This window comes from Trachypithecus francoisi, unplaced genomic scaffold, assembly GCF_009764315.1.
Source record: "Trachypithecus francoisi isolate TF-2019V2 unplaced genomic scaffold, Tfra_2.0 Lachesis_group13, whole genome shotgun sequence".
NCBI classification, from domain to species: domain Eukaryota; kingdom Metazoa; phylum Chordata; class Mammalia; order Primates; family Cercopithecidae; genus Trachypithecus; species Trachypithecus francoisi.
In genome coordinates, this window is record NW_022681458.1 from 13,792,005 (window position 1) to 13,814,878 (window position 22,874).

The following is a 22,874-nucleotide window of genomic DNA, read 5'->3' on the forward strand; positions in this document are numbered from 1 at the left end:
CTTGCTCTGTCACCCAGGTTGGAGTACAGTGGCACGATCTCAGCTCACTGCAACCTCCATCTCCTGGGTTCAAGTGATTCTTATGCCTCAGCCTCCCAAGTAGCTATGACTACAGGTGTGCACCATCACGTCCAGCTAATTTTTATATTTTTAGTAGGGACGGGGTTTCGCCATGTTGGTTAGGCTAGTCTCGAACTCTTGGCCTCAAGTGATCCACCTTCCTCGGCCTCTCAAAGTGCTGGGATTAGAGATGTGAGCCACTGCGCCCAGCCAGGTTCCCATATTTTTGACATGGTTTGATATTCAGTAATATGTAACACTTAAAAAGCATGACTCAAATTATTTAGTTGTGAGTAATGTTGTGGTGAAGAGATCACAAGCCTGTCAGCCAAAATTAGCTATTTATCTGTTATACATAATAAATATATGAGCTTCAGAAAAGGTTCTTATTTCCTCTTCCCCTGCTCATCAACTTTCCTTAGCAGCACATCACTTCCACGCCTTTTCATCACAAACTTATCCCTAAACCTCTACCTTCAGCTCTAGTGGCAACTCTTGTGGTTATCCCACTCTCTTCTTTCCTCTCCATTTCACATTACAAAGCCCATGATAATGACAAAAATTAATTATACATTTTAATTTGAGGCAGTTGATTCACAAGAGGTTGCACAGTCATAAAGTTCCCATGTATGCTTCCACTAGCTTCCTCCATGATACATATGCCTAACCATATTTGCATAACCACAGTACACTGTCAAAACCAGGGAACTGTCCTCTTAACTCAGGTGCAGACCTTATTCAGGTTTCACCAGCTTTTGCATTCTACATGCAGTTTAAGAGCCTCAATTTGGCAAGATAGGACTACCTTGGAAGGCAGGGAAGGGGGTAAGAACAAGAATGCCAAGCTGGAATCTTTAACAAGAGATTTAGGAGGGAGGAAGAGAGAGATTCAATATGTACAGACGGAACTGTTGACCCATCACAATTAATCTAATTTGTTGCTCTTATTTTTCACCAAGGGAAAGCCTGGTGCCTCCGGACCACCCGGCAACAAAGGGGCGAAGGGTGACGTGGTCATATCAAGAGTTAAAGGTGAGCATAATCCATCACTTTAATGATGTATGGACCCTCCTCTTGCAGTAATTTCCCCTGTGACCATAGATCAATTCTATACAATTTAGGATGGTTGAGATTACTTACAAAAATACTTCTGCCCTTCATAAGGTTGTATGAATGTTGAGCCAAATCCCCTGTCTCTTATTTGAAAATGTAAATATTCCTTCAGCCACACATTCACATCTTCATCTTAGTGAACTTGGGTTTGACTCAAGCCCTCCTTTGGCTTGGCTGGTGTTTATTCACCGCATTCCAGTGTTCTATATTAGTCTATAATATTTTAGTTGTAAATGAAAGAAGCCCAGCTTGAAATAGTTTTTTTTTTTTTAAGTAATGTATTGACCTAAACAAAATGTGAAAGATTAAAAGGTAAGGTTTTTTATCAGTAAGAGTTCTCCAGGGACAGAACTAATAGGATATACGTATATACAAAAAGGAGTTTATTAAGGAGAATTGACTCATATGATCGCAAGGTGAAACCCCACTAGAGGCTGTCTGCAAGCTGAGGAGCAAGGGAGCCAGAAGTGGCTCAGCCCTAAAAGTAGTGGTTTTCCTACTTTTGAGACCAAAACCCTCAAACGTAGAGAAGCCAACAGTGTGGCCCTCAGTCTGTGGTTGAAGGCACAAGAGCCCTGGCAAACTACTGGTGTAAATTCAAGAGTCCAAAAGCCGAAGAACCTGGAGACTGATGACCAAGGGCAGGAAGCATTCTGCACAGGAGAAAGATGAAAGCCAGAAGACTCAACAAGCCAGCCTCTCCCACCTTCTTCCACCTGCTTTGCTCCAGTTGTGCTGGCAGCTAATTGGATGGTGCCCACCCACACGGGGAATAGGACTTCCTGTCGCAGTCCACTGACTCAAATATTCATCTTCTCTGGCAACACCCTCACAGACACACCCAGCAACAACCCTTTACCAGCTGTGTAGGCATCCTTCTTTCCAATCAAGTTGACACTTAATATTAACCATCACAGGTTTGCATTGGGACAGCCAGATCCAGACCTCCAGTGGCATCAAGAGGCTCTCCCTGCATCTTTCATCTCACATTCCACCATCTATATTTTCTCCCATCAGACCGATTTTCATACCCCCAGGCAGCTCTAAGTTCTTACATCCAGAGATGGAGAGAGCCCTGCTTTGTCAGGTCCAAATAGAAAAATAATTTCAGAAAGGATTGATTAGCTTAGGGCAAGTACCCAACGGCAGACCATTCCCCCTTTCCCATGGCCAGGGATAGAGTGCTGTGCTTGGCATCACACAGGTAGGGGAGAATTCTGTGATTGACACCTTTACACACCAGCTCCTTGTTGGAATGGGAAAAGGGAAAAGGAGCTTTTCCCAACTAAAGAGATTCATGGTTCTAGCAGTTGTCATTCTCCCCTCTGGCTTTGGCATGTTTTATGTGACTTGGGCAATTGAGATACATAGGAAACTGTACCAACCCAGGATCAAGGTCATTTTCTTTATTTTTTGTCCTCTCTATCCTACTTTACCCCCGGCTGATAAGAACTTGAATATCTTTTGACCTCTATTCCCAGGGCACAAAGGAGAAAGAGGTCCTGATGGGCCCCCAGGATTTCCAGGGCAGCCAGGATCACATGGTCTGGATGGACATGCTGGAGAAAAAGGGGATCCAGGACTTCCAGTATGTAGAATTCTTCTCTTGCTATAGAATTTCACTTTCTTATATGGTCATACAAGCAACTGTTTCCCCCTTCTCTATTTGCCAAGCTGAAATTCAGTAAAATATCAACATGCCATAAATCAGAGTCACCTTTGGCACCCTGACACGGAAAGATGATTGTTATAAAAGGTAAAGCATCATTGGAGACGGTCTAAAATCCTCAATGGCAGTTCAGTCCTAGCAAGACTTTTGGTCCTCAGTCTTTATATCATTCTCATGGTGTTTATTTTCTTCAGAGAAACTTATATCTTAGAAGGGCCCCACTGATTTTAGGTGTGTTCAGTTGACTCTGTGGGGTGGAGGATGGAGCTCAGGTCCCAATGTTCAGCATCAATTCTGTTTCCTGGAGAAGATGCATACAGGGGAAGTAGTGAGCGTGAAAGGGTGAACTAGTGCAAACCCACAGAGTCAAGACATTGGCTGATGGAAAATCTCACTGATAAAGGATGTTGCTGCATTTTTCAGACATGCTTTGGGTGGATACCATGTGTATGTGATTAAGGTCATAAAAGACGAGGATGAGATGGTCCAATGCTTAGGAACTTAAAATATCTTAAATATATGCAGTATTTCCGAATGCTTACAATATCACAGAAACCAGGCTAGATGGTTTCCACATAACAGCAGTCTTCTGAAAAGCAATACCTTTCCAATTTTACAGTAAGAAAATGGAGGCTTAGCATCTGATATTCAAGACCACCCATCTGTCAAATAGACAAAATAGGATTGAAACTTTGTCTTATTTCAAAGTTCATGCTATTTCCACCAACCTGTGCTGCCTGCCATATATAATGGGAAGCCATTGAGAGTGTTGCAACAGGGAAAGACCATGTCCTGATTCTACAGGAAACCCTTCAGGCAGAATCCAAGTGAATAAGAGAGAGAAGCCTGGAAATTGGCTTAGATGGTGTTTATAGCTTTCTGACCTTTCTCCTGGTCACAAGTATGTGAATGATCTCTGCTTTAGGCTTGGTAATCTCTGCTTAATTCATTCTTCCCCTTAAGGAACAACTTAGAAATCATTGTCACTGAGTGGACATTGTCATAAAGTACTCATCTAATTGTGAAAAAGCTGTGTCTATATAGATCAGATTGGAAGAAGAATTTCAACATTTGCTGAGGTCTTCCTAGATTCATTGAAACATTCCAGATCCATAAGACTGTTGTAGACCACATCTGAGACCAGGCCATGTAGAAGGATAAAAGATCACTCAAAATGCCAGCAGGACAGTGTCAGATATTCCTTGCATTTGAAAGTCCTTGCAGCTGTTCAGTCCAGTGGTGAAAGAAGGGATGAGGCCCACATATGGTGGACATGGAGGCAGCCCTGACTTGAAAGCCTCATTCCCCATGGGAGCTGTTATCCGCTGCACAGCTTTTGAGGACCCCCACCAGGGATTGCCAGTGAGGGAACCCTTGATGCAGCTTTCCCACAGTTCTTCCAGACCAGATGCAAATTTTGCAGCTGGGGATTGATTTTACTATAAGCAATAGTGCCTAGGAATGTAGTTGACAATCTAATTTTTATGAGAGGAACAGAACCAGACAGTGAACCAAAAGTCAAATTCTCATGCAGGAGGGGAAAGGACTTGTTAGGCTTTTACCCACAGGGGTGGAGGATGATGGAGTCTATCTATGCATCTTCTCAAGGTAATGCGTAAGAATGTATTTGATTTGTAATCCCACCACCTCCCTTGATCTACGGATTTCTATATTCTATGACATATGATGTTAAAAAATGGTTTGACATAAAATCTCTTATTCTGTATTTAAGGTGTATCACACACATTGTTTCCAGTATTTGAGACATAACACACATGCTTATATTATATATATGTATATATAAAATATATATGTATATATAATATATGTATATATAAAATATATATGTATATATATGTATATATAGAATATATATGTGTATATAAAGATGTAAAATATGTATTTTGACCAGGCGCAGTAGCTGACGCCTGTAATCTCAGTACTTCGGGAGGCCAAGGCACGTGGATCACTTGAGGTCAGGGGTTCGAGACCAGCCTGGCCAACATGGTGAAACTCAGTCTCTACTAACAATACAAAAAATTAGCCAGGTGAGCTGGTGGGTGCCTGTAATCCCAGTTACTCAGGAGGCTCAGGCAGGAGAATCACTTGAACCTGCAAGGTGGAGGCTGCAGTGAGCCAAGATAGCACCACTGCACACCAGCCTGAGTTGCAGAGAGAATCTCTCTCTCTCTCTCTCTCTCTCTATATATATACACACACACACACACACACACACACACACATATATACCTCCTATATTTATATATCTATATATATCTCTCTCTATATATCCTAGATATATATCTCTCTCTAGATATATATGCTAGACATATATATATATATATCTCCTAGATTCATTGAAACAATCCAGATCCGTAAGACTGTGGTAGACCACATTTGAGACCAGGCCATGTAGAAGGATAAAATATTTAATATATATAAAATATATATTTAAAATATTAAGAAGTATCTAAGTTATTTATTTTAAAATTACATTTGCTTAAGAGTAACTATCTCCTGAAATTATGGACTTTTGCATGTGTTTCTATAACCTACAATGACTGCTTTGAGTTCATGGACTTTCAGTGGTTGGTAATTGATTTGTGACATAACATTCCCAGGGGGATCATGAAGATGCGATTCCAGGTGATAAAGGATTTCCTGGACCTCTGGGTCCCCCGGGCAAAGCAGGACCTGTGGGCCCCCCGGGACTGGGATTTCCTGGTCCACCAGGAGAGCGAGGCCACCCAGGAGTTCCAGGCCGCCCAGGTGTGAGGGGCCCTGATGGCTTGAAGGGTCAGAAAGGTAATTTAAAAAATTTTTTAATTTATTTCAATAGCTTTGGGGTACAAGTGTTTTTTTTTTTCTTATGTGGAAGAATTATATAGTAGTGAATTCTGAGATTTTAGTGTACCCATCACCCAAGTAGTGTACATTTTACCTAATGTGTAGTTTTTTTGTGTCCCTAGACACCCTTCCTCTCTCCCCCTTCTTTGTTTTCAGTATTCAAGTGTCTTTCCTTCCTTCCTTCCTTCCTTCCTTCCTTCTTCCTTCCTTCCTTCCTTTCTTTCTTTTTTTAATTTTACTTTAAATTCTGGGATACATATGCAGAATGAGCAGGTTTGTTACATAGGTATACATGTGCCATGGTGGTTTGCTGCATCTATTAACCCATCATCTAGGTTTTAAGCCCCACATGCATTAAGGTATTTGTCCTAATGCTCTCCCTCCTCTTACCCCCGACCCCGTGACAGGTCTTGGTATGTGATTTTCCCCTCCTTGTGTCCATGTGTTCTCATTGTTCAACTCCCACTTATGAGCAAGAACATGTGGTGTTTGGTTTTCTGTTCCTGAGTTAGTGTGCTGAGAATGATGGTTTCCAGCTTCATCCATGTCCCTGCAAAAGAAAATGTTCTCATTCTTTTTTATGTCTGCATAGTATTCCATGGTGTATATGTGCCACATTTTCTTTTTCCAGTCTATCATTGATGGGCATTTGGGTTGGTTCCAAGTCTTTGCTATTGTGAATAGTGTTGCAATAAACATAGGTTTATATGTGTCTTTATAGTAGAATGATTTATAATCCTTTGGTTATATACCTAGTAATGGGATTGCTAGGTCAAATGATATTTCTGGTTTTAGATCCTTAAGGAATCACCACATTGTCTTCCACAATAGTTGAACTAATTTACACTCCCACCAACAGTATAAAAGCGTTCCTATTTCTCCACATCCTCTCCAGCATTTGTTGTTTCCTGACTTTTTAATAATCTCTATTCTAACTGCCTTAGGATGGTATCTCATTGTGGTTTTCATTTGCATTTCTCCAATGACCAGTGATGATGAGCTTTTTTTCATGTTTGTTGGCCACATAAATGTCTTCTTTTGAGGAGTGTCTGTTCATATCCTTCACCCAGTTTTTGAAGGGGTTGGTTTTTTCTTGTGAATTTGTTTAAGTTCCTTGTATATTCTGGATATTAGATCTTTGTCAGATGGGTAGATTGAATAATTTTTCTCCCATTCTGTAGGTTGCCTGTTCACTCTGATGATAGTTTCTTTTGCTGCGCAAAAGCTTTTTAGTTTGATTAGATCCAATTGGTCAGTTTGGCTTCTGTTGCAATTGCTTTTGGTGTTTTAGTCATGAAGTCTTTGCCCATGCCTATATCCTGAATGATATTGCCTACGTTTTCTTTTTTTTTTTTTTTTTTTGAGGCGGAGTCTCGCTCTGTCGCCCGGACTGGAGTGCAGTGGCCGGATCTCAGCTCACTGCAAGCTCCGCCTCCCGGGTTTACGCCATTCTCCTGCCTCAGCCTCCCGAGGAGCTGGGACTACAGGCGCCCGCCACCTCGCCCGGCTAGTTTTTGTATTTTTTTTAAGTAGAGACGGGGTTTCACCGTGTTAGCCAGGATGGTCTCGATCTCCTGACCTCGTGATCCGCCCGTCTCGGCCTCCCAAAGTGCTGGGATTACAGGCTTGAGCCACCGCGCCCGGCCTACCTACGTTTTCTTCTAGGGTTTTTATGGTTTTGGGTTTTACATTTGCATACTCATTACTTACCTCCCACTCATAAGTGAGAACATGCAGTTTTTGTTTTCCACTCCTGTGTTACTTCACTTAGAATTATGGCCTCCAGCTCCATGTAAGTTGCTGCAAAAGGCATTGTTTTGTTCCTTTTAATGGCTGGGTAGTATTCCACGTTTTTTGTAAAACACATTTTCTTTATCCACTCATTAGTCAATAGGCACTTAGATTGGTGCCACATCTTTGCAATTGTGAATTGTGCTGCTATAAATATACACGTGCAAGTGTCTTTTTCATATAATGACTTCTCTTCCTTTGGGTAGATATCCAGTAGTGGGATTGCTGGGTTACATGTTGGATCTACTTTTATCTCTTTAGGGAATCTGCACACTTGTTTTCTACAGAGGTTGTACTAATTTACATTTCCACCAGCGTTGTATAAGTGTTCCCTTTTCTCCACATCCATGCCAATATCTATTGTTTCTTGCCTTTAAATAATGGCCATTTTTTGCAGGAGTAAGGTGATATCTCATTGCAGTTTTAATTGGCATTTCCCTAATGAGTAGTGATGTTAGGCATTTTTTCATATGTTTGTTGCCCATTTGTGTATCTTCCTTTGAGGAATGTCTATTCATGTCCTTTTCCCACTTTTTAATGGGATTATTTGTTTTTTTCTTGGTAATTTGTTTGAGTTCTTTGTAGATTCCGGATACTGGCCCTTTGTTGGATGCATAGTTTGCAAATAGTTTCTCCCATTCTGTGGGTTTCTGTTTGCTCCATTTATTTATTTCTTTTGCTGTGCAGAGGCCTTTTAGTTTAATTGGGTCCCATTTATTTATTTAGTTTTTGTTGCATTTGCTTTTGGGGTCATATTCATGAATTCTTTGCCTAGGCCAATATCTATATGAGTTTTTCCAATGTTGTCTTACAGAATTTTTATAGTTTCAGGTCTTATATTTAAGTCTTTGAATCATCTTCAGTTGATTTTTGTATAAAGTGAGAGATAGGAATCCAGTTTTATTCTGCTAATACATGTAGCTTGCCAATTTTCCCAGCATCATTTATTAAATAGGGTGTCTATCCCCCAATTTTTTGTTTTTGTATGCTTTGTTGAAGATCAGTTAGCTGTATGTATTTGGCTTTGTTTCCGGATTCTCTGTGCTGTTCCATTGGTCTATGTGCCTACTTTTGCACCAGTACCATGCTGTTTTGGTAACTATAGCCTTATAGTGTAATTTGAAGTTCAGTAATGTGATGTCTCCAGATTTGTTCTTTTTGCTTAGGATTGCTTTGTCTAGTCAGGCTCTTTTTTGGTTCAAAACAAAATTCAGGATGGTTTTTTCTAATTCTGTGAAAAATGATGTTCATATTTTGATGGAAATTCTATTGAATCTGTAGATTACTTTTGGCAGTATGGTCATTTTCACAATATCGATTATCCCAGTCCATAAACATTGGATGCATTTCCATTTGTTTGTGTCATCTATGATTTCTTTCAACAGTGTTCTGTAGTTCTCCTTTTTGAGAACTTTCACCTCCTTGGTTAAGTATATTTTTAGTTATTTTATTTTTTGCAGCTGTTGTAAGAGGAATTGAGTTCTTAATTTGATTCTCAACTTGATTGTTGTTGATGTATAGCAATGCTACTGGTTTATGTATAATGATTATGTAACCTGAGACTTTACTGAATTTGTTTATCATATCTAAATATTTTTTAAGAGTCCTTAGAATTTTGTAGGTGTACAATCATATTATCAGCAAACAGTGGTAGTTTGACTTCCTGTTTTCTAATTTTGATGCTGTTTATTTATTTCTCTTGCCTAATTGCTCTGCCTAGTACTTCCAGAACTATGTTGAATAGGAGTGGTGAAAGTGGGCATCCTTGTCTTCTTCCCATACTCAGGGGGAATGCTTTCAACTTTTTTCCATTCAGTATGATGTTATCTGTGGGTTTGTCATATATAGTTTTTATTATTTTGAGATAGGTCCCTTCTATGCCTAGTTCGTTGACAGTTTTTCTCATAAAGGAATGCTGGATTTTGTCGAATGCTTTTTCTGCCTCTATTGATCATATGGTTTTTGTTTTTAATTATGTTTACGTGATGAATCACATTTATTGACTTGCATATATTAAACCATCCCTGCATCCCTAGGATGAAACCCACTTGATCATGATGAATTTTCTTTTTGATATGCTGTTCAATTCATTTATCTAGTATTTTGTTAAGGATTTTTGTATCTATATTCATCAAGGAAATTGGTTTGTAGTTTGTGTGTGTATGTGTGTGTGCGTGTCTTTTCCTGTTTTGGTATCAGAATGATACTAGCTTAATAGAATGATTTTGGGAGGATGCCTTCTTTATCAATCTTTTGGAATAGTTTCAGTAGGATTTTTACCAATTCTTTTCTTTCAATGTCTAGATAGAATTTAGCTGTGAATCCATCTGATCCTGGGGTTTTTTTTTGTTGGGAATTTAAAAATTACTGATTCAGTCTCACTGCTTGCTATTGGTTTGTACGAGGTTTCTATTTCTTCCTGATATAATCTAGTAGGATTGTATGTTTCCAGGAATTTGTTCATTTCCTCTAGATTTCCTAGTTTGTGTGCTTAAAGTTATCCATAGCAGTCTTGAATGGTCTTTTGTATTTCTGTGGTGTTGGTTGTAATGACCCCAGTTTCAGTTCTAATTGAACTTATTTGGATCTTCTCTCTTCTTGTTTAATCTAGCTAATGGTCTATTGATTTTGTTTAGTTTTTCAAGGAACCAGCTTTTTAACCAGCTTTTTATTCATTAATATTTCATATGTTTTTGGTTTGCATTTCATTTGGTTCACTTTAATCTTTGTTATTTCTTTTATTCTTCTAGCTTTAAGTTTAGTATGCTTTTGTTTTTCTAGTTCCTTGAGATGTGACTTTAGGTTGTCAATTTGTGCTTTTTCAGACTTTCTGATATAGGCATTTAGCATTATAAACTTTCCTCTTAGCACTGCTTTTGCTGTATTCCAGAGGTTTTGATAACTTGTGTCGATATTATCATTCAATTCAAATAATTTTTATATTCCCATCCTGATTTCATTGTTAACCCACATATCATTGAGGAGCAGATTATCTAATTTCCGTGTATTTGTATAATTTTGAGGGTTCCTTTTGGAGTTGATTTCTAGTTTTATTCCACTGTGGTCTGAGAAGAGACTTGATATGATTTCAATTTTAAAAAAATTATTGAGACTTATTTTGTGGCCTATCATATGGTCTATCTTGGAGAATGTTCCATGCTTCTGAGAAGAATGTATATTCTGCAGATCTTGGGAAGAATGTTCTGTAAATGTCTGTTAAGTAAATTTGCTCTAGTGTATCACTTACATCCATTGTTTCTCTGTTGACTTTCTGTCATGAAGATCTGTCTAGTGCTGTCAGTGGTGTATTGAAATCTCCCACTATTATTGTTTTGCTGTCTATCTCATTTCTTAGGTCTAGCAGTAATTGTTTTATGAATCTAAAAGCTCCAGTGTTTGGTGCATATATATTTAGGATTGTAGTATCTTCTTGTTGAATTGATCGTTTTATCATTATATAGTGACTATCTTTGTCTTTTTGTTTTTACTGTTGTTATTTTGAAGTCTGTTTTCTTCTGATGGAAGAATAGCTATGCCCACTGGCTTTTGGTTTCTATTTGCATGGAATACATTTTCCTACCCCTTTACTTTGAGTTTATATGAATACTTTTGTGTTAGGTGAGCCTCTTAAAGGCAGCAGATTATTTGGATTGTGATGTTTTCGTCCATTTTGCCATCCTGTATCTTTTTTTTTTTTTTTTTTTTTTTTTTTTTTTTTTTTTGAGACGGAGTCTCGCTCTGCTGCCCAGGCTGGAGTGCTGTGGCTGGATCTCAGCTCACTGCAAGCTCCGCCTCCCGGGTTCACACCATTCTCCTGCCTCAGCCTTCCGAGTAGCTGGGACTACAGGCGACCGCCACCTCGCCCAGCTAATTTTTTGTATTTTTTAGTAGAGACGGGGTTTCACCGTGTTAGCCAGGATGGTCTCGATCTCCTGACCTCGTGATCTGCCCATCTCAGCCTCCCAAAGTGCTGGGATTACAGGCTTGAGCCATGGTGCCCGGCCACCATCCTGTATCTTTTAAGTGGAGCATTTACTCTCAACATGAATATTGAGATGTGAGGTATTGTTCTCTTCATCATGTTAATTTTTACCCAGATAGTTTTCTTTTTATTTTGTTACTGTGTTATAGGCCCTGTGAGTTCTAAACTTTCAAAAGGTTCTATTTTGGTGCATATCAGGCTTTTATTTCAAGGTTTAGAATTTCTTTTAGCATTTCTTGTAGTGTTATGTTTGGTAATGACAAATTTCCTTAGCACTTGCTTGTCTGAAAATGACTTTATTTCTCCTGCATTTATGAAATTTAGTTTTGTGGGATACGAAATTCTTGGCTGACAGTTGTTCTGTTTAAGGAGGTTGAAGATAGGACGCCAATCCCTTTTGGCTTGTGAGGTTTCTGTGAGAAGTCTGCCGTAAGGCTGGTAGGTTTTCATCTATAAGTTACCTGATGCATTTGTCTCACTGCTCTTAGAATTCTTGCCTTCATTTTGACTTTAGATAGTCTGATAACTACATGGCTCGGTGAAGATCTTTTTGCAAAGAATTTCCCGGGAGTTCTTTAAGCTTCTTGGCTTTGGATATCGAAATCTGTAGCCAGGCCTTGGAAGTTGTCCTCAATTACTCCCTCAAATTAGTTCTTTTTTCTGCTCCCTCAGGAACACTATTTATTCTTAGGTTTGGCTATTTTACTAATACCATATGTCTTAGAGACTTTGTTCATTTATTTTTTTCTTTATTTTTGTCTGATTGGGTTAATTCAAAAGCCTTGTCTTTGAACTCTGAAATTCTTTCTTCTACTTGTTCTAGTCTATTAAAACTTTCCACTGCATTTTGTAATTCCCTCAGTATGTCTTTCATTTGTCGAAGTTCTGATTGGTTTTTCTTGATTATATCTGTCTGTCTAGAGATTTTTTTTGTTCATATCCTGAATTGCTTTTTAAATTTATTTCTGATGTTTTCACCCAGAAAGGTAATTGTGAATATTTTTGTGGCAGAATGTCACATGAAATCATGGAAGCTAAAATAAGTCTCTTCTGGGCAAAGTTATTATAGCTATGGCATCACAGCTAAATAAAATTTCATCCAGGCACTGTTCAAACCTTGTACCTTGTTAAACAAATAAAAACATTACAATACAATCAATATTTAAAGTAAATCCTTAAGATACTAAAATATCTTTGTTGTTTTATTTATTTGACATACCAAAATTGCTTTTCCTTCATTTCTCAGTATGAACTCACACAATCTGACTATATTAAAATTACATATATGTATATATATTATATACACATAAAGTATAGAATTATTTTTTATAGTCTTTTGAGATAATACCATATATTTTAATTTTTAAAAACTACTATATCATTTAAACTGTCATTGTCCATGAAAAACCATTTGCTGGCATTCTAGTGAGAAAAAAGAAGGTATTTTAAATATATTTTACAGTTATGTGAATTTCAAACAATAAAATGACTTTCAGGATTATAGCTGAAAACTCTTAAGTAGGTGGCAAAAAGGTTTAAGTTTTTTTCTTTTATAATATGTATATATATATATATATATCTTGAGCTACATTGCTAATTGTGAAATTTTAGAACAAAGTAATATCCTTAGTTCTTGTTTTGATAATATAGAAAGGCAAACAAGTATCTTGGTATTTGATAAGGTATAAATTCATGCTCTAAAACCCAATAAAATCTGATGTCATTTTTATTCATCTCATATATCTTTGATCTGACAGCATATAAAGAAATGTATTATGAGATATTATTCCTATTATAAAAGAGAAACATTCCATTTTAGGAGATAGGAACTGACAGGCTCAAACTTTGCTGTCTTATTGATGATAACTATCTCTCTAGAAAATTTTTTGGCCAGGCGCGGTGGCTCAAGCCTGTAATCCCAGCACTTTGGGAGGCTGAGACGGGTGGATCACGAGGTCAGGAGATCGAGACCATCTTGGCTAACACGGTGAAACCCCGTCTCTACTAAAAAAAAAAAAAAAAAAAAAAAAAAAAAAAAAAAAAAGAAAGAAAATTTTTCATTCATACCCTGAACTGCTTATTAACTTTCTTCAAACATTTCTTTAACATGGGGGATGATGCTACTAGATTGCGAAAGTCATTAGGAAAAACGAGACAATATAGTTGAAGCACCTGACCCTCAATAAATGGTAGCTATTCACATCCAGCCCGGGCTCTTCATGTGCACAATTTCCCCCATGTTCATAGTAAGAGACAGATTTTCTGAACTCAGCATTGGACACCTGCTGCTATTTCATGATTTATCAAAACTTCTCATTGTATTGTGTTAGATATGCATGTAATACATCTCCGTTACATTATTATTATTATCTACTACCCGTGTAGTTCATCTCCATTACATTTTTATCATCTACATTGTTTTTCTAGATTACTGAAACTTATACTTTTTAGAATCAATATCTTTCTTTTCTTCATTATGTTTATAACTCTTCTGACGGTTGAAATTCAGATTTCAGGAAAAATCTAAAAATTCTGTATGAAAGCAGCTCAAGTGATCTAATGATACTTGGGAGTCTGTTACTTTGACTTCTACATGTACTATACAGAAACATATCCTGAGCAAATTGTGGCTGAGACAGCCTCCCATTCCACTGGGCTATCAGTTATGTGAAGGTTGCTTTTCTTTTCTCATTCCAGGTGACACAATTTCTTGCAACGTAACCTATCCTGGGAGGCAAGGCCCTCCAGGTTTTGATGGACCTCCAGGTATTAGCAATGAGAAGTTACTGTCTTATATACTTCCCAGAGTAAAAGAACCAGCAAGACAGATAAACCAATAGTGAGTCCTCTGACTAGTTAGGACATTTCCAAAATTATTTCCAAAGTTTTGAGGGACCGTGGATAGGGGAAAATGGCATTTGTAGTAATTTGTAGTTGGGCCTCCAGTCTGTTGGTTTGAGAACACTCCAGATGGGCTTTTCAAATCTTTGTGCAACAAAATTTACCTTGATTTGCTCACATATCGGTTAAAATGTCTGTCCCTTGCAATTTTTTTTTTCTTTTTTTTTTTTTTTTTTTTTGAGACGGAGTCTCACTCTGTCTCCCAGGCTGGAGCACAGTGGTGTGATCTTGACTCACTGCAACCTCCGCCTCCTGGGTTCAAGCGATTCTCCTGCCTCAGTCTCCCAAGTAGCTGGGACTGCAGATGCCCGTCACCACACCTAGCTAATTTTTGTATTTTTAGTAGAGACAGGGTGTCACCATATTGGTTAGGCTGGTCTCAAACTCCTGACCTTGTGATCCACCCACCTTGGCCTCCCAAAGTGCTGGGATTACAGGTGTGAGCCACCACGCCTGGCCTGAAAGTTTTAAAACTGTATCTTCTTTCCTTTCCTGTGCCTCAAGAGTGAAAAATGATCATTTGTTTATTGATTGTAAGTTTTACTTTGTTTTACTTTCCAAAAGAACCAATATTTGATCAGAAACATTTGAAAAAAATGCTCAAATATCTCTGTCCTTGTTTGCACATTCATGCCACAGCTTCGTTTGAATCAATCACTTAGGTTTAGATGAATTAAGTCCAAAATCTATCTAAGATATTTTGCCTGACTCTTCTTTCTTTAGAGTTCCCTACCCATTCATTACTAGTATGAATAATGACTGACTGTTACTCTCTCTACCATCAAATTTCATGACAATAATGTGTAAATAATCTCAAAATCTCAGTGTGCTACAACAACAAACACTTATTTTCTATCTTATGGGTCTGCAGGTTGGTTGGGTTTAGCTGATCTAAGATGGTCTCTGTTGGCTTAGAGTAGAGCTCCAAGTTAGGTTTGGGGTTGCAATATGCATCTCATTGCAAGGCCAGGCTTTTCTCATGTGATTGCAGAAATGCAAGAGGGCCGGCTCAGTTCATGGGCTCCCTCCACACCTCTGATTGGATCATGGTCATTCATTTGCTATTGCCCAAAACAAGTCACATGACGAAGCCCTGGGTAAAAGGGCAGGTAATTACACTCCGCCCACCACAAGGCAATGGCAAGAGTGTGTGGAAATATAATTCCATATCAGCGGAGTTGAGAATTGCAGGTTGACGGATTGAACATTCATTTTTACTTTTACTGGACATGAGTGGATTAAAAAAAAGTTTGATTACTTTCAGCAGCTTTTAACTTCGAGAGAAGTGATTACTCAAATTTTAATTTGACAGTTGTGCCTCCATTGAAGTTTATGATTAATAAGTTATTTTAGCTGAGATAACTCCTTGTAGAAAATCACAGAAGGTTTAAAATAAATTCTCTAGGCCGGGCACAGTGGCTCATGCCTGTAAACTCAGCACTTTGGGAGGCCGAGGTGGGTGGATCACGAGGTCAGGAGATCGAGACCATCCTGGCTAACACGGTGAAACCCTGTCACTACTAAAAATATAAAAAATTAGCCGGGCATGGTGGCGGGTTCCTGTAGTCCCAGCTACTTGGGAGGCTGAGGCAGGAGAATGGCGTGAACCCGTGAGACGGAGCTTGCAGTGAGCCAAGATCGTGCCACTGCACTCCAGCCTGGGTGACAGAGCGAGACTCTGTCTCAAAAAAAAAAAAAAAAAAAAAGATTCTCTATTACGTTTTGCAAGTGCTTTTTGCCTATACTTTATTTAAGGGCAAATTCAGTAAGATGCAAGGAAATAGATTTTGGTCTTTAATCTGATCCTTTCTTATCACGATAGACACTAGCCACCACCTCTTCACCCCTACAAGGGCAGATGACGGTTGCATAGTTGTGTTTCAGACCTAGCATAGGAAGATTCCAAAAAACGTCATCTGAATGGTGGTGCAAGTTCCAAAGGCTTTCAGGAAGAATCCTTCACAGGATGGCTTCTGAGAAAGCGCCTTAAGAAAATCACTCCTAGAAAACATTCATTTGGATCATATGACTTACAACATAATTCTGTAAATCAGGATAGGCAACATCCTTACTTCCATAAAGTAGAAATATTCTAAAAGAACTTAATATAGACTTAAAAAAAATCTCATTTTGTTCACATTAGATTTTGTTTTATTGAGTCTGTGTTTTGTTGTTGTAATTGTTTAGGTCCAAAGGGATTTCCAGGTCCCCAAGGTGCCCCTGGGCTGAGCGGTTCAGATGGGCATAAAGGCAGACCTGGCACACCAGGAACATCGGAAATACCAGGTCCCCCTGGTCAGTGAAGTTTTTTATGTTTGTTTTTCTTCTGCTTTGGGAGTATCTATCAGGAACTTTTTAACATTTCTACCGATGGATGATTTTACTGAGGAAATGGTCCAGGGATCCCTAGATAATAGGGAAATGCTGTTTCTTGATAGACTCTTAGCTATATTGTGATAACTTCAGATTATAATTTTATAAGTTGCCAAGCCTCCTTCCACTTTGAAGCATAAGTTATGGGCTATTATTTGTCTATTATGTTGTTGAAACTACTCAGTCCAGCCAGAATGTTTGCCAGAGAAGGAAAGCAATTACAGAAACACCACTGGCTTATAGGAAACACAAAGTTGCAGTTTATCTCTCTACAAAAGGTGGCAAAACAACATTACCTGTTCAACTGCTCTTAATTGTAGTAAATACCCCTGTGTTTTTAAGAAACATTTTTATCAAAGTAGTCTTATATGTATTTGTTCTATACTTGCACGTGTTATCATTAATTTTGTTGTTGTTGTTAAATAGGTTTCCGTGGTGACATAGGAGATCCGGGTTTTGGAGGTGAAAAGGGGTCCTCCCCTGTTGGGCCCCCAGGCCCCCCTGGGTCACCAGGAGTGAATGGTCAGAAAGGAATCCCGGGAGACCCTGCATTTGGTCACCTGGGACCTCCGGGAAGGAGGGGTCTTTCAGGAGTGCCAGGGATAAAAGGACCCAGAGGTGATCCGGGATATCCAGGGGCTGAAGGTATGAGGGCTTTGCTGTCCTTTCGGTGCATAGAGCGGGCTCAGTTTTGGACCAGGTCACTGAAGAATGTTTAGATTATTTTGCTTTAGCCATGTAGAATATAAACAGTTTACCCAAGTGTTTTCCCTCACATGGGGTGCTGGTTACATTTCAAATAACCTGAATCTCCAGCCTTGTCCTTGCATTTGATTGGTTGTTTTCAAATGCAGGGCAGCTCACTGTTGTTCATTCAACTCAATTTGGTTCCGCAGCTAGTATGTTGGTGCTGCAAAGGCCAAGAGCAGGGACTGTGTAACCTGTCTGGGGCTGTTGCCAGGTGGAAGGTAGGCAGGCCTGATTGTAAGAGGCAGAGTAGCTTAGAGGCTGGAGCTGTAGACTGGCATCTGGGAACACTCTGTGGGGGAGCTGGGCATGAGCTGAGCCTAGAGGACAAGCTGTCTTCAGATGGGAGACAGGGTAGAGGGACTTTCATTCCGTCTGGGGTGGCAGGCAGGGCATCAAGCACAAAAGAGGAAGATGGCCCGGACACTGATTCATATCCTTTTCTAAAATCTGTAAGGATCCTTCATGATCCCCAGTGGAGTTTTTCAGGTTTTAATGTACTTAAAAATAACCAAGTAGGGGTGGGGCAGCTCATGAAAATTATTGTCTTCAGGACCCCAGTCTGAGGAATTCTGATTCATTATTTCTGGGGTGGGGCCCCACATCTGAACTTCAGTGGGCCTGTTGGGTGATGGTGATCAAGATGTGGACTACAGACCAGATGTTTACAAACAACATTCTAGTTCTTTTCTAAACGTGGGTGGGCCAATGTTTGTTAGGCATGCAGTAGAGTACATTAGCACAGGACATGTGGAGGGGAGGAGGAGAATTAGCACCCTCAAGGAGCTTGTATGGAAGTTTGTAAATAAAAATATTCATATTCAAATAAGCAATTCATTGGAAAGTAACAGTGAAACATGATGTAAGTCAGTAAAAATAATGACCCAGTAATTTGACTATCTCACTTGTGAAAATGTATCTAAGGGAAGTGTTCAATGGAAGAAAGTTATAGATATGAAAATGCTCTTGTAGTATTATCCACAGCAGAGGAATAATTGGGACGAGCAAAGACAGACACACACATACACGCACTCTCTCTCTCAAAGAAATATCATCCAGTCACTAGCAATTAAAATCATATTTGTAAAGACTGCAACAAAATGGAAAACATTTACAGATTAATATGCAATCTGAAGTGCTCCAACAACTGAGTTTGCACTGTGATTACTATTTTTAAATGTAAACATGTGAACCAAAATGCAAAGAAAACAGGAAAAAAAAGTAGATTTTTGGGTTAGGGTGTGGAATTATGGGGGATGTTCTTTCCTGAAGAGTATGACACTGTCTTTCCAGTAAGTAGAAATTTGAGAGTGCAGGTGATGAAATGGCTCATAAAATGCAAATTCATACAGTGCAAACTGGGTTTGTAAATATTGTAGAGATTTGGTGTGAAGCTTGATGCAAAGTTAGAGGTTAATTAAAATTAGGAAGAACCAAATGGTTTCTTATTTGCATTGGCAACTTTGCAGTTCACATAACCTTATCAAGTAACTCACTTAGCAATGCATTCTCTATTCATAAGGAACTCATTACATCTATGATAAGAAATCCATTTAAAGACTTAACCCATTTGAGCACTGATTCAGGATGAAAATGTTCACCTCCAGTACTGATATGCCTGAACAATTCATCATGGGCCATCTGTATAGTTTTATGTCACCAATGTCATGGATGCATTGTATCATTTCAGGGCCCGCTGGCATTCCTGGATTCCCAGGTCTCAAAGGTCTCAAAGGCAGAGAGGGACATGCTGGGTTTCCAGGTGTCCCAGGTCCACCTGGCCATTCCTGTGAAAGAGGTGCTCCAGGAATACCAGGGCAACCGGGACTCCCTGGGGATCCAGGTAGCCCAGGTAAGTGTCAAGAACTGTGAAGGGTCTGGGGCTTACCCTACTTACAACTAAATAAGCTCCCCGCTTTCTTTTTTATGGGTGCCGCCAGAAGCAAGAGTCCTGAGTCAGAGACAAAGGATTTCGTTATTCCTGAGTTTCATGTTGGTTTGCATCATTTCCCTGTGTCACCCAAGTCTCATGGGGCAACATAGTGGGCTAGCAGACCACTCACACAGTGGGTTCCTTTATATGAGAGGAGCCCTGAGCCAAGGAACCACTGCTTTATAGCAGCCTGTGAGAAAGCCTGCTTTTCCTATTGAGGAAAGTGCTATATCATCTATCAGGGGTGCTTGCTGCAAACACAAGCTTGAAAAGTTTCCCAGGGAAAGAGCATCAGGATCTTGCATTCTTGGCATATCCATCAAGATGTAGGAACACAAGAGACCCCCGGAGTGTCTCCTAATACAAGGTGCAGGGAGGCTGTCTTAGTCCATTTGCACTGCTCTACCAAATATCTTAAGCTAGGCAATTTATAAACAACAGAAATTTATTTCTTATGGCTCAGGAGGCTGGGAAGTCCAAGATCAAGCTGCCAGCAGATCTGGTGTGCCTTCCTTGTGTCCTCACAAGTGGACAAGGCAAACAGCTCTTTTGCACCTCTTTAATAAGGTCACCAATATTATTCATGAGGGCTCTGCCCTAATGACTTAATCACCTCCCCAGGTCTTCACCTCTTAATACTATCACATTGGTGATTAACTTTCAACATATGAATTTTGGAGAGACACATTCAGAACATAGCATGAGCTGTTTTCAATATGATCTTCATTTCACTATTTACTCTGTTGTTTAAATCCCATTGCTTTTATCCAAATGCAGTAATATATACACTTGAAAAATTAAAACAAGATTGAGGCAAAACTTTCCACTACAGCGGTATTTCTAGCACCAACAACGCTAGACATCAGCTCTGACTTCTGACTGAAGTTCACTCGGCTGTAGAGCTTCAGGAAAAACCTGGAAAGTTTTCTTCTATTAGTTTCCCTCCACCAAGAGGAAATACAAATACAATGTTTGCTTTTTCTTTCTGTTTTCCATTAAAAATACTTTTATAATCTTCATTCATCCCTGCTGGGAAACATTTACTCAAGTGATCTGCCCTTCTATTTATATCATCTAGAAAAATATATTCTTAGATTGATGGAAAGTTGCTACTATTATTTTAGCCAACAAATATTGTTTTACTGCTGTTTAATGCATTGTTTAAGCTACTGTATGTTTTTCCTGCTGTGTGTGAAGCCGGTGTTCAGCCTTCACACACTGTGGTCACTGTGGTTTGTCTTAGGTGCTCCAGGTGGGAAAGGACAGCCAGGAGATGTGGGGCCTCCTGGGCCAGCTGGAATGAAAGGTCTCCCTGGACTCCCAGGACGGCCTGGGGCACATGGTCCCCCGGGCCTCCCAGGAATCCCAGGTCCCTTTGGGGATGATGGGCTACCTGGTCCTCCAGGTCCAAAAGGTAGGTAGTGCTTTTCCATGATGTCCCCCCATCTTAGAAACCTGAAATCCACTGCCAAGTGGATTTCATGACCACATGAAAAGAGTTAACTGTTAGTCTGGCTTTGTCCTTCCCTTAACAATGCCTCCCTTGCTCTTGTCCTCTGTATCTTTATTTCCAGTGGCAGAATGTTTCTGTGCTGGTCAATGGGAAAAGGGGTTTGAAGGTGTTAGGGCCACAGAATTCATGAGGACTGGGTAGCACGGTAAAGTCCTAGGGTCGGGGAAGGTGCATTTTCATTTTGGATGGGGTCCCCACTCTCATCCCTACCCCCAGTTGGGGGATTAGGACTCAGACACATCAGGGCCCACACTTCAGGTCTGTAGGTAGGAAACTGAGGACAGGGCAGCGGAGCAAGGATTTTTTTCTTTTTTTCTTTTCTTTTTGTTTTGAGACAGAGGCTTGCTCTGTAGCCCAGGCTAGACGGCAGTGGCAGGATCATAGGTCACTGCAGCCTTGAACTCCTGGGCTCAAGTGATCCTCCCACCTCAGCCTCCTGTGAGTCTAGAACTACAGGCATGTGCCACCACACCTGGCTAAATTTTTTTTTTCTTTTTTAGGAGACAGGATCTTGCTGTTTTACCCCGGCTGATCTTGAAATCCTGGCCTCAGGGATCCTCCTGTCTTGGTCTCCATAGTGCTAGGATTACAGGTCTGAGCCACCGTGCCCAACCGAGCCCAGCTATTAAGCGCAGTGAGGTTGACAATTGTTGTTTACTTTGAATACAAACTCAGCGTTAGGCAGGAGTTTGCATCTGTAGATGAACTACAGGAACACAATATATAAGAATCATACTAGTCTTTAAAATGTTTTCCTAGGGCCGGGCACAGTGGCTCACACCTATAATCCCAGCACTTTGGGAGGCTGAGGCGGGTGGATCACTTGAGGCCAGGAGTTTGAGACCAGCCTGGCCAACATGGTGAAACTCCGTCTGTACTAAAAATATGAAAATTAGTCAAATGCGGTGGCTCACGCCTGTAATCCCAGCTACTCGGGAAGCCGAGGGAGGAGAATCACTTGAACTTGGGAGGCAGAGGTGGCAACGAGCCGAGATGGTGCCACTGCACTTCAGCCTGGGTGACGGATGAGACTCTGTCCGCCTCCCCCCATTGAAAAACTAAATAAATAATAAAATATTTTCCTAAAACTTTATGCTCTCATTTCACCAGGCCCCCGGGGGCTGCCTGGTTTCCCAGGTTTTCCCGGAGAAAGAGGAAAGCCTGGTGCAGAGGGATGTCCTGGCACAAAGGGAGAACCCGGAGAGAAGGGCACATCTGGCTTTCCCGGAGACCGGGGAGTGAGAGGGGCCAAAGGTAAATAAAATACAGCCATGCAACATGCATTTGTTTCTGGTATTTGATCCAAACCTAGAAATGTGATCTCTGAAATATAAAACAGGACCTTTCTGAAGCTTGGATTCCTCTTCCTTTTAGTTGTATGGTATTTGTTTTAGATTTTTAAACAACATTCATTTTCTTTACCTTTTAATCTTATTACATATACATGGCAAATGAATTGCTCCATTTATTGAAAAATAATTAACAAGTGGTTCTTTTTTCTTTTTTTTTTTGAGATGGAGTCTCGCTCTGTCGCCTAGGCTGGAGAGCCGTGGTGCAATCTCGGCTCACTGCAAGCTCCGCCTCCTGGGTTCACACCATTCTCCTGCCTCAGCCTCCCGAGTAGCTGGTACTACAGGTGCCCGCCACCATGCCCAGCTAATTTTTTGTAGTTTTAGTAGAGACAGAGTTTCACCGTGTTAGCCAGGATAGTCTCGATCTCCTGACTTTGTGGTCTGCCTGCCCCGGCCTCCCAAAGTGTTGGGATTACAGGCGTGAGCCACCGTCCCTGGCCTAACAAGTAGTTCTTAATGCACTGATTTATAGCTTCTAGGTTTCAGAGAACTTTCTCACCTTTGGGAAGGGGGCCTCTTGTTCTCCAACCTCTGTTTCAGTTAGAACAGAGGCTAGTAAGCTCTTCCTGTAAAAAGCACGATAATAACAATTT

The 22,874-nt window shown here is 40.1% G+C and overlaps 1 protein-coding gene across 3 annotated transcripts in view; it reads left to right on the forward strand.

Annotated features, from left to right (window-relative positions):
* The window catches only part of COL4A4 (collagen type IV alpha 4 chain), a 168,843-nt gene that overhangs the window by 64,863 nt on the left and 81,106 nt on the right, over window positions 1-22,874 (forward strand). For all 3 annotated transcript variants that reach the window (XM_033230020.1, XM_033230018.1, XM_033230019.1), the window contains 9 exons: window positions 1,020-1,092; window positions 2,655-2,761; window positions 5,464-5,647; window positions 14,160-14,228; window positions 16,551-16,658; window positions 17,163-17,381; window positions 19,174-19,335; window positions 20,660-20,830; window positions 22,040-22,183. In XM_033230020.1, coding sequence (XP_033085911.1) covers window positions 1,020-1,092; window positions 2,655-2,761; window positions 5,464-5,647; window positions 14,160-14,228; window positions 16,551-16,658; window positions 17,163-17,381; window positions 19,174-19,335; window positions 20,660-20,830; window positions 22,040-22,183 — 1,237 coding nt within the window. The remainder of the gene's footprint in view (window positions 1-1,019; window positions 1,093-2,654; window positions 2,762-5,463; window positions 5,648-14,159; window positions 14,229-16,550; window positions 16,659-17,162; window positions 17,382-19,173; window positions 19,336-20,659; window positions 20,831-22,039; window positions 22,184-22,874) is intronic.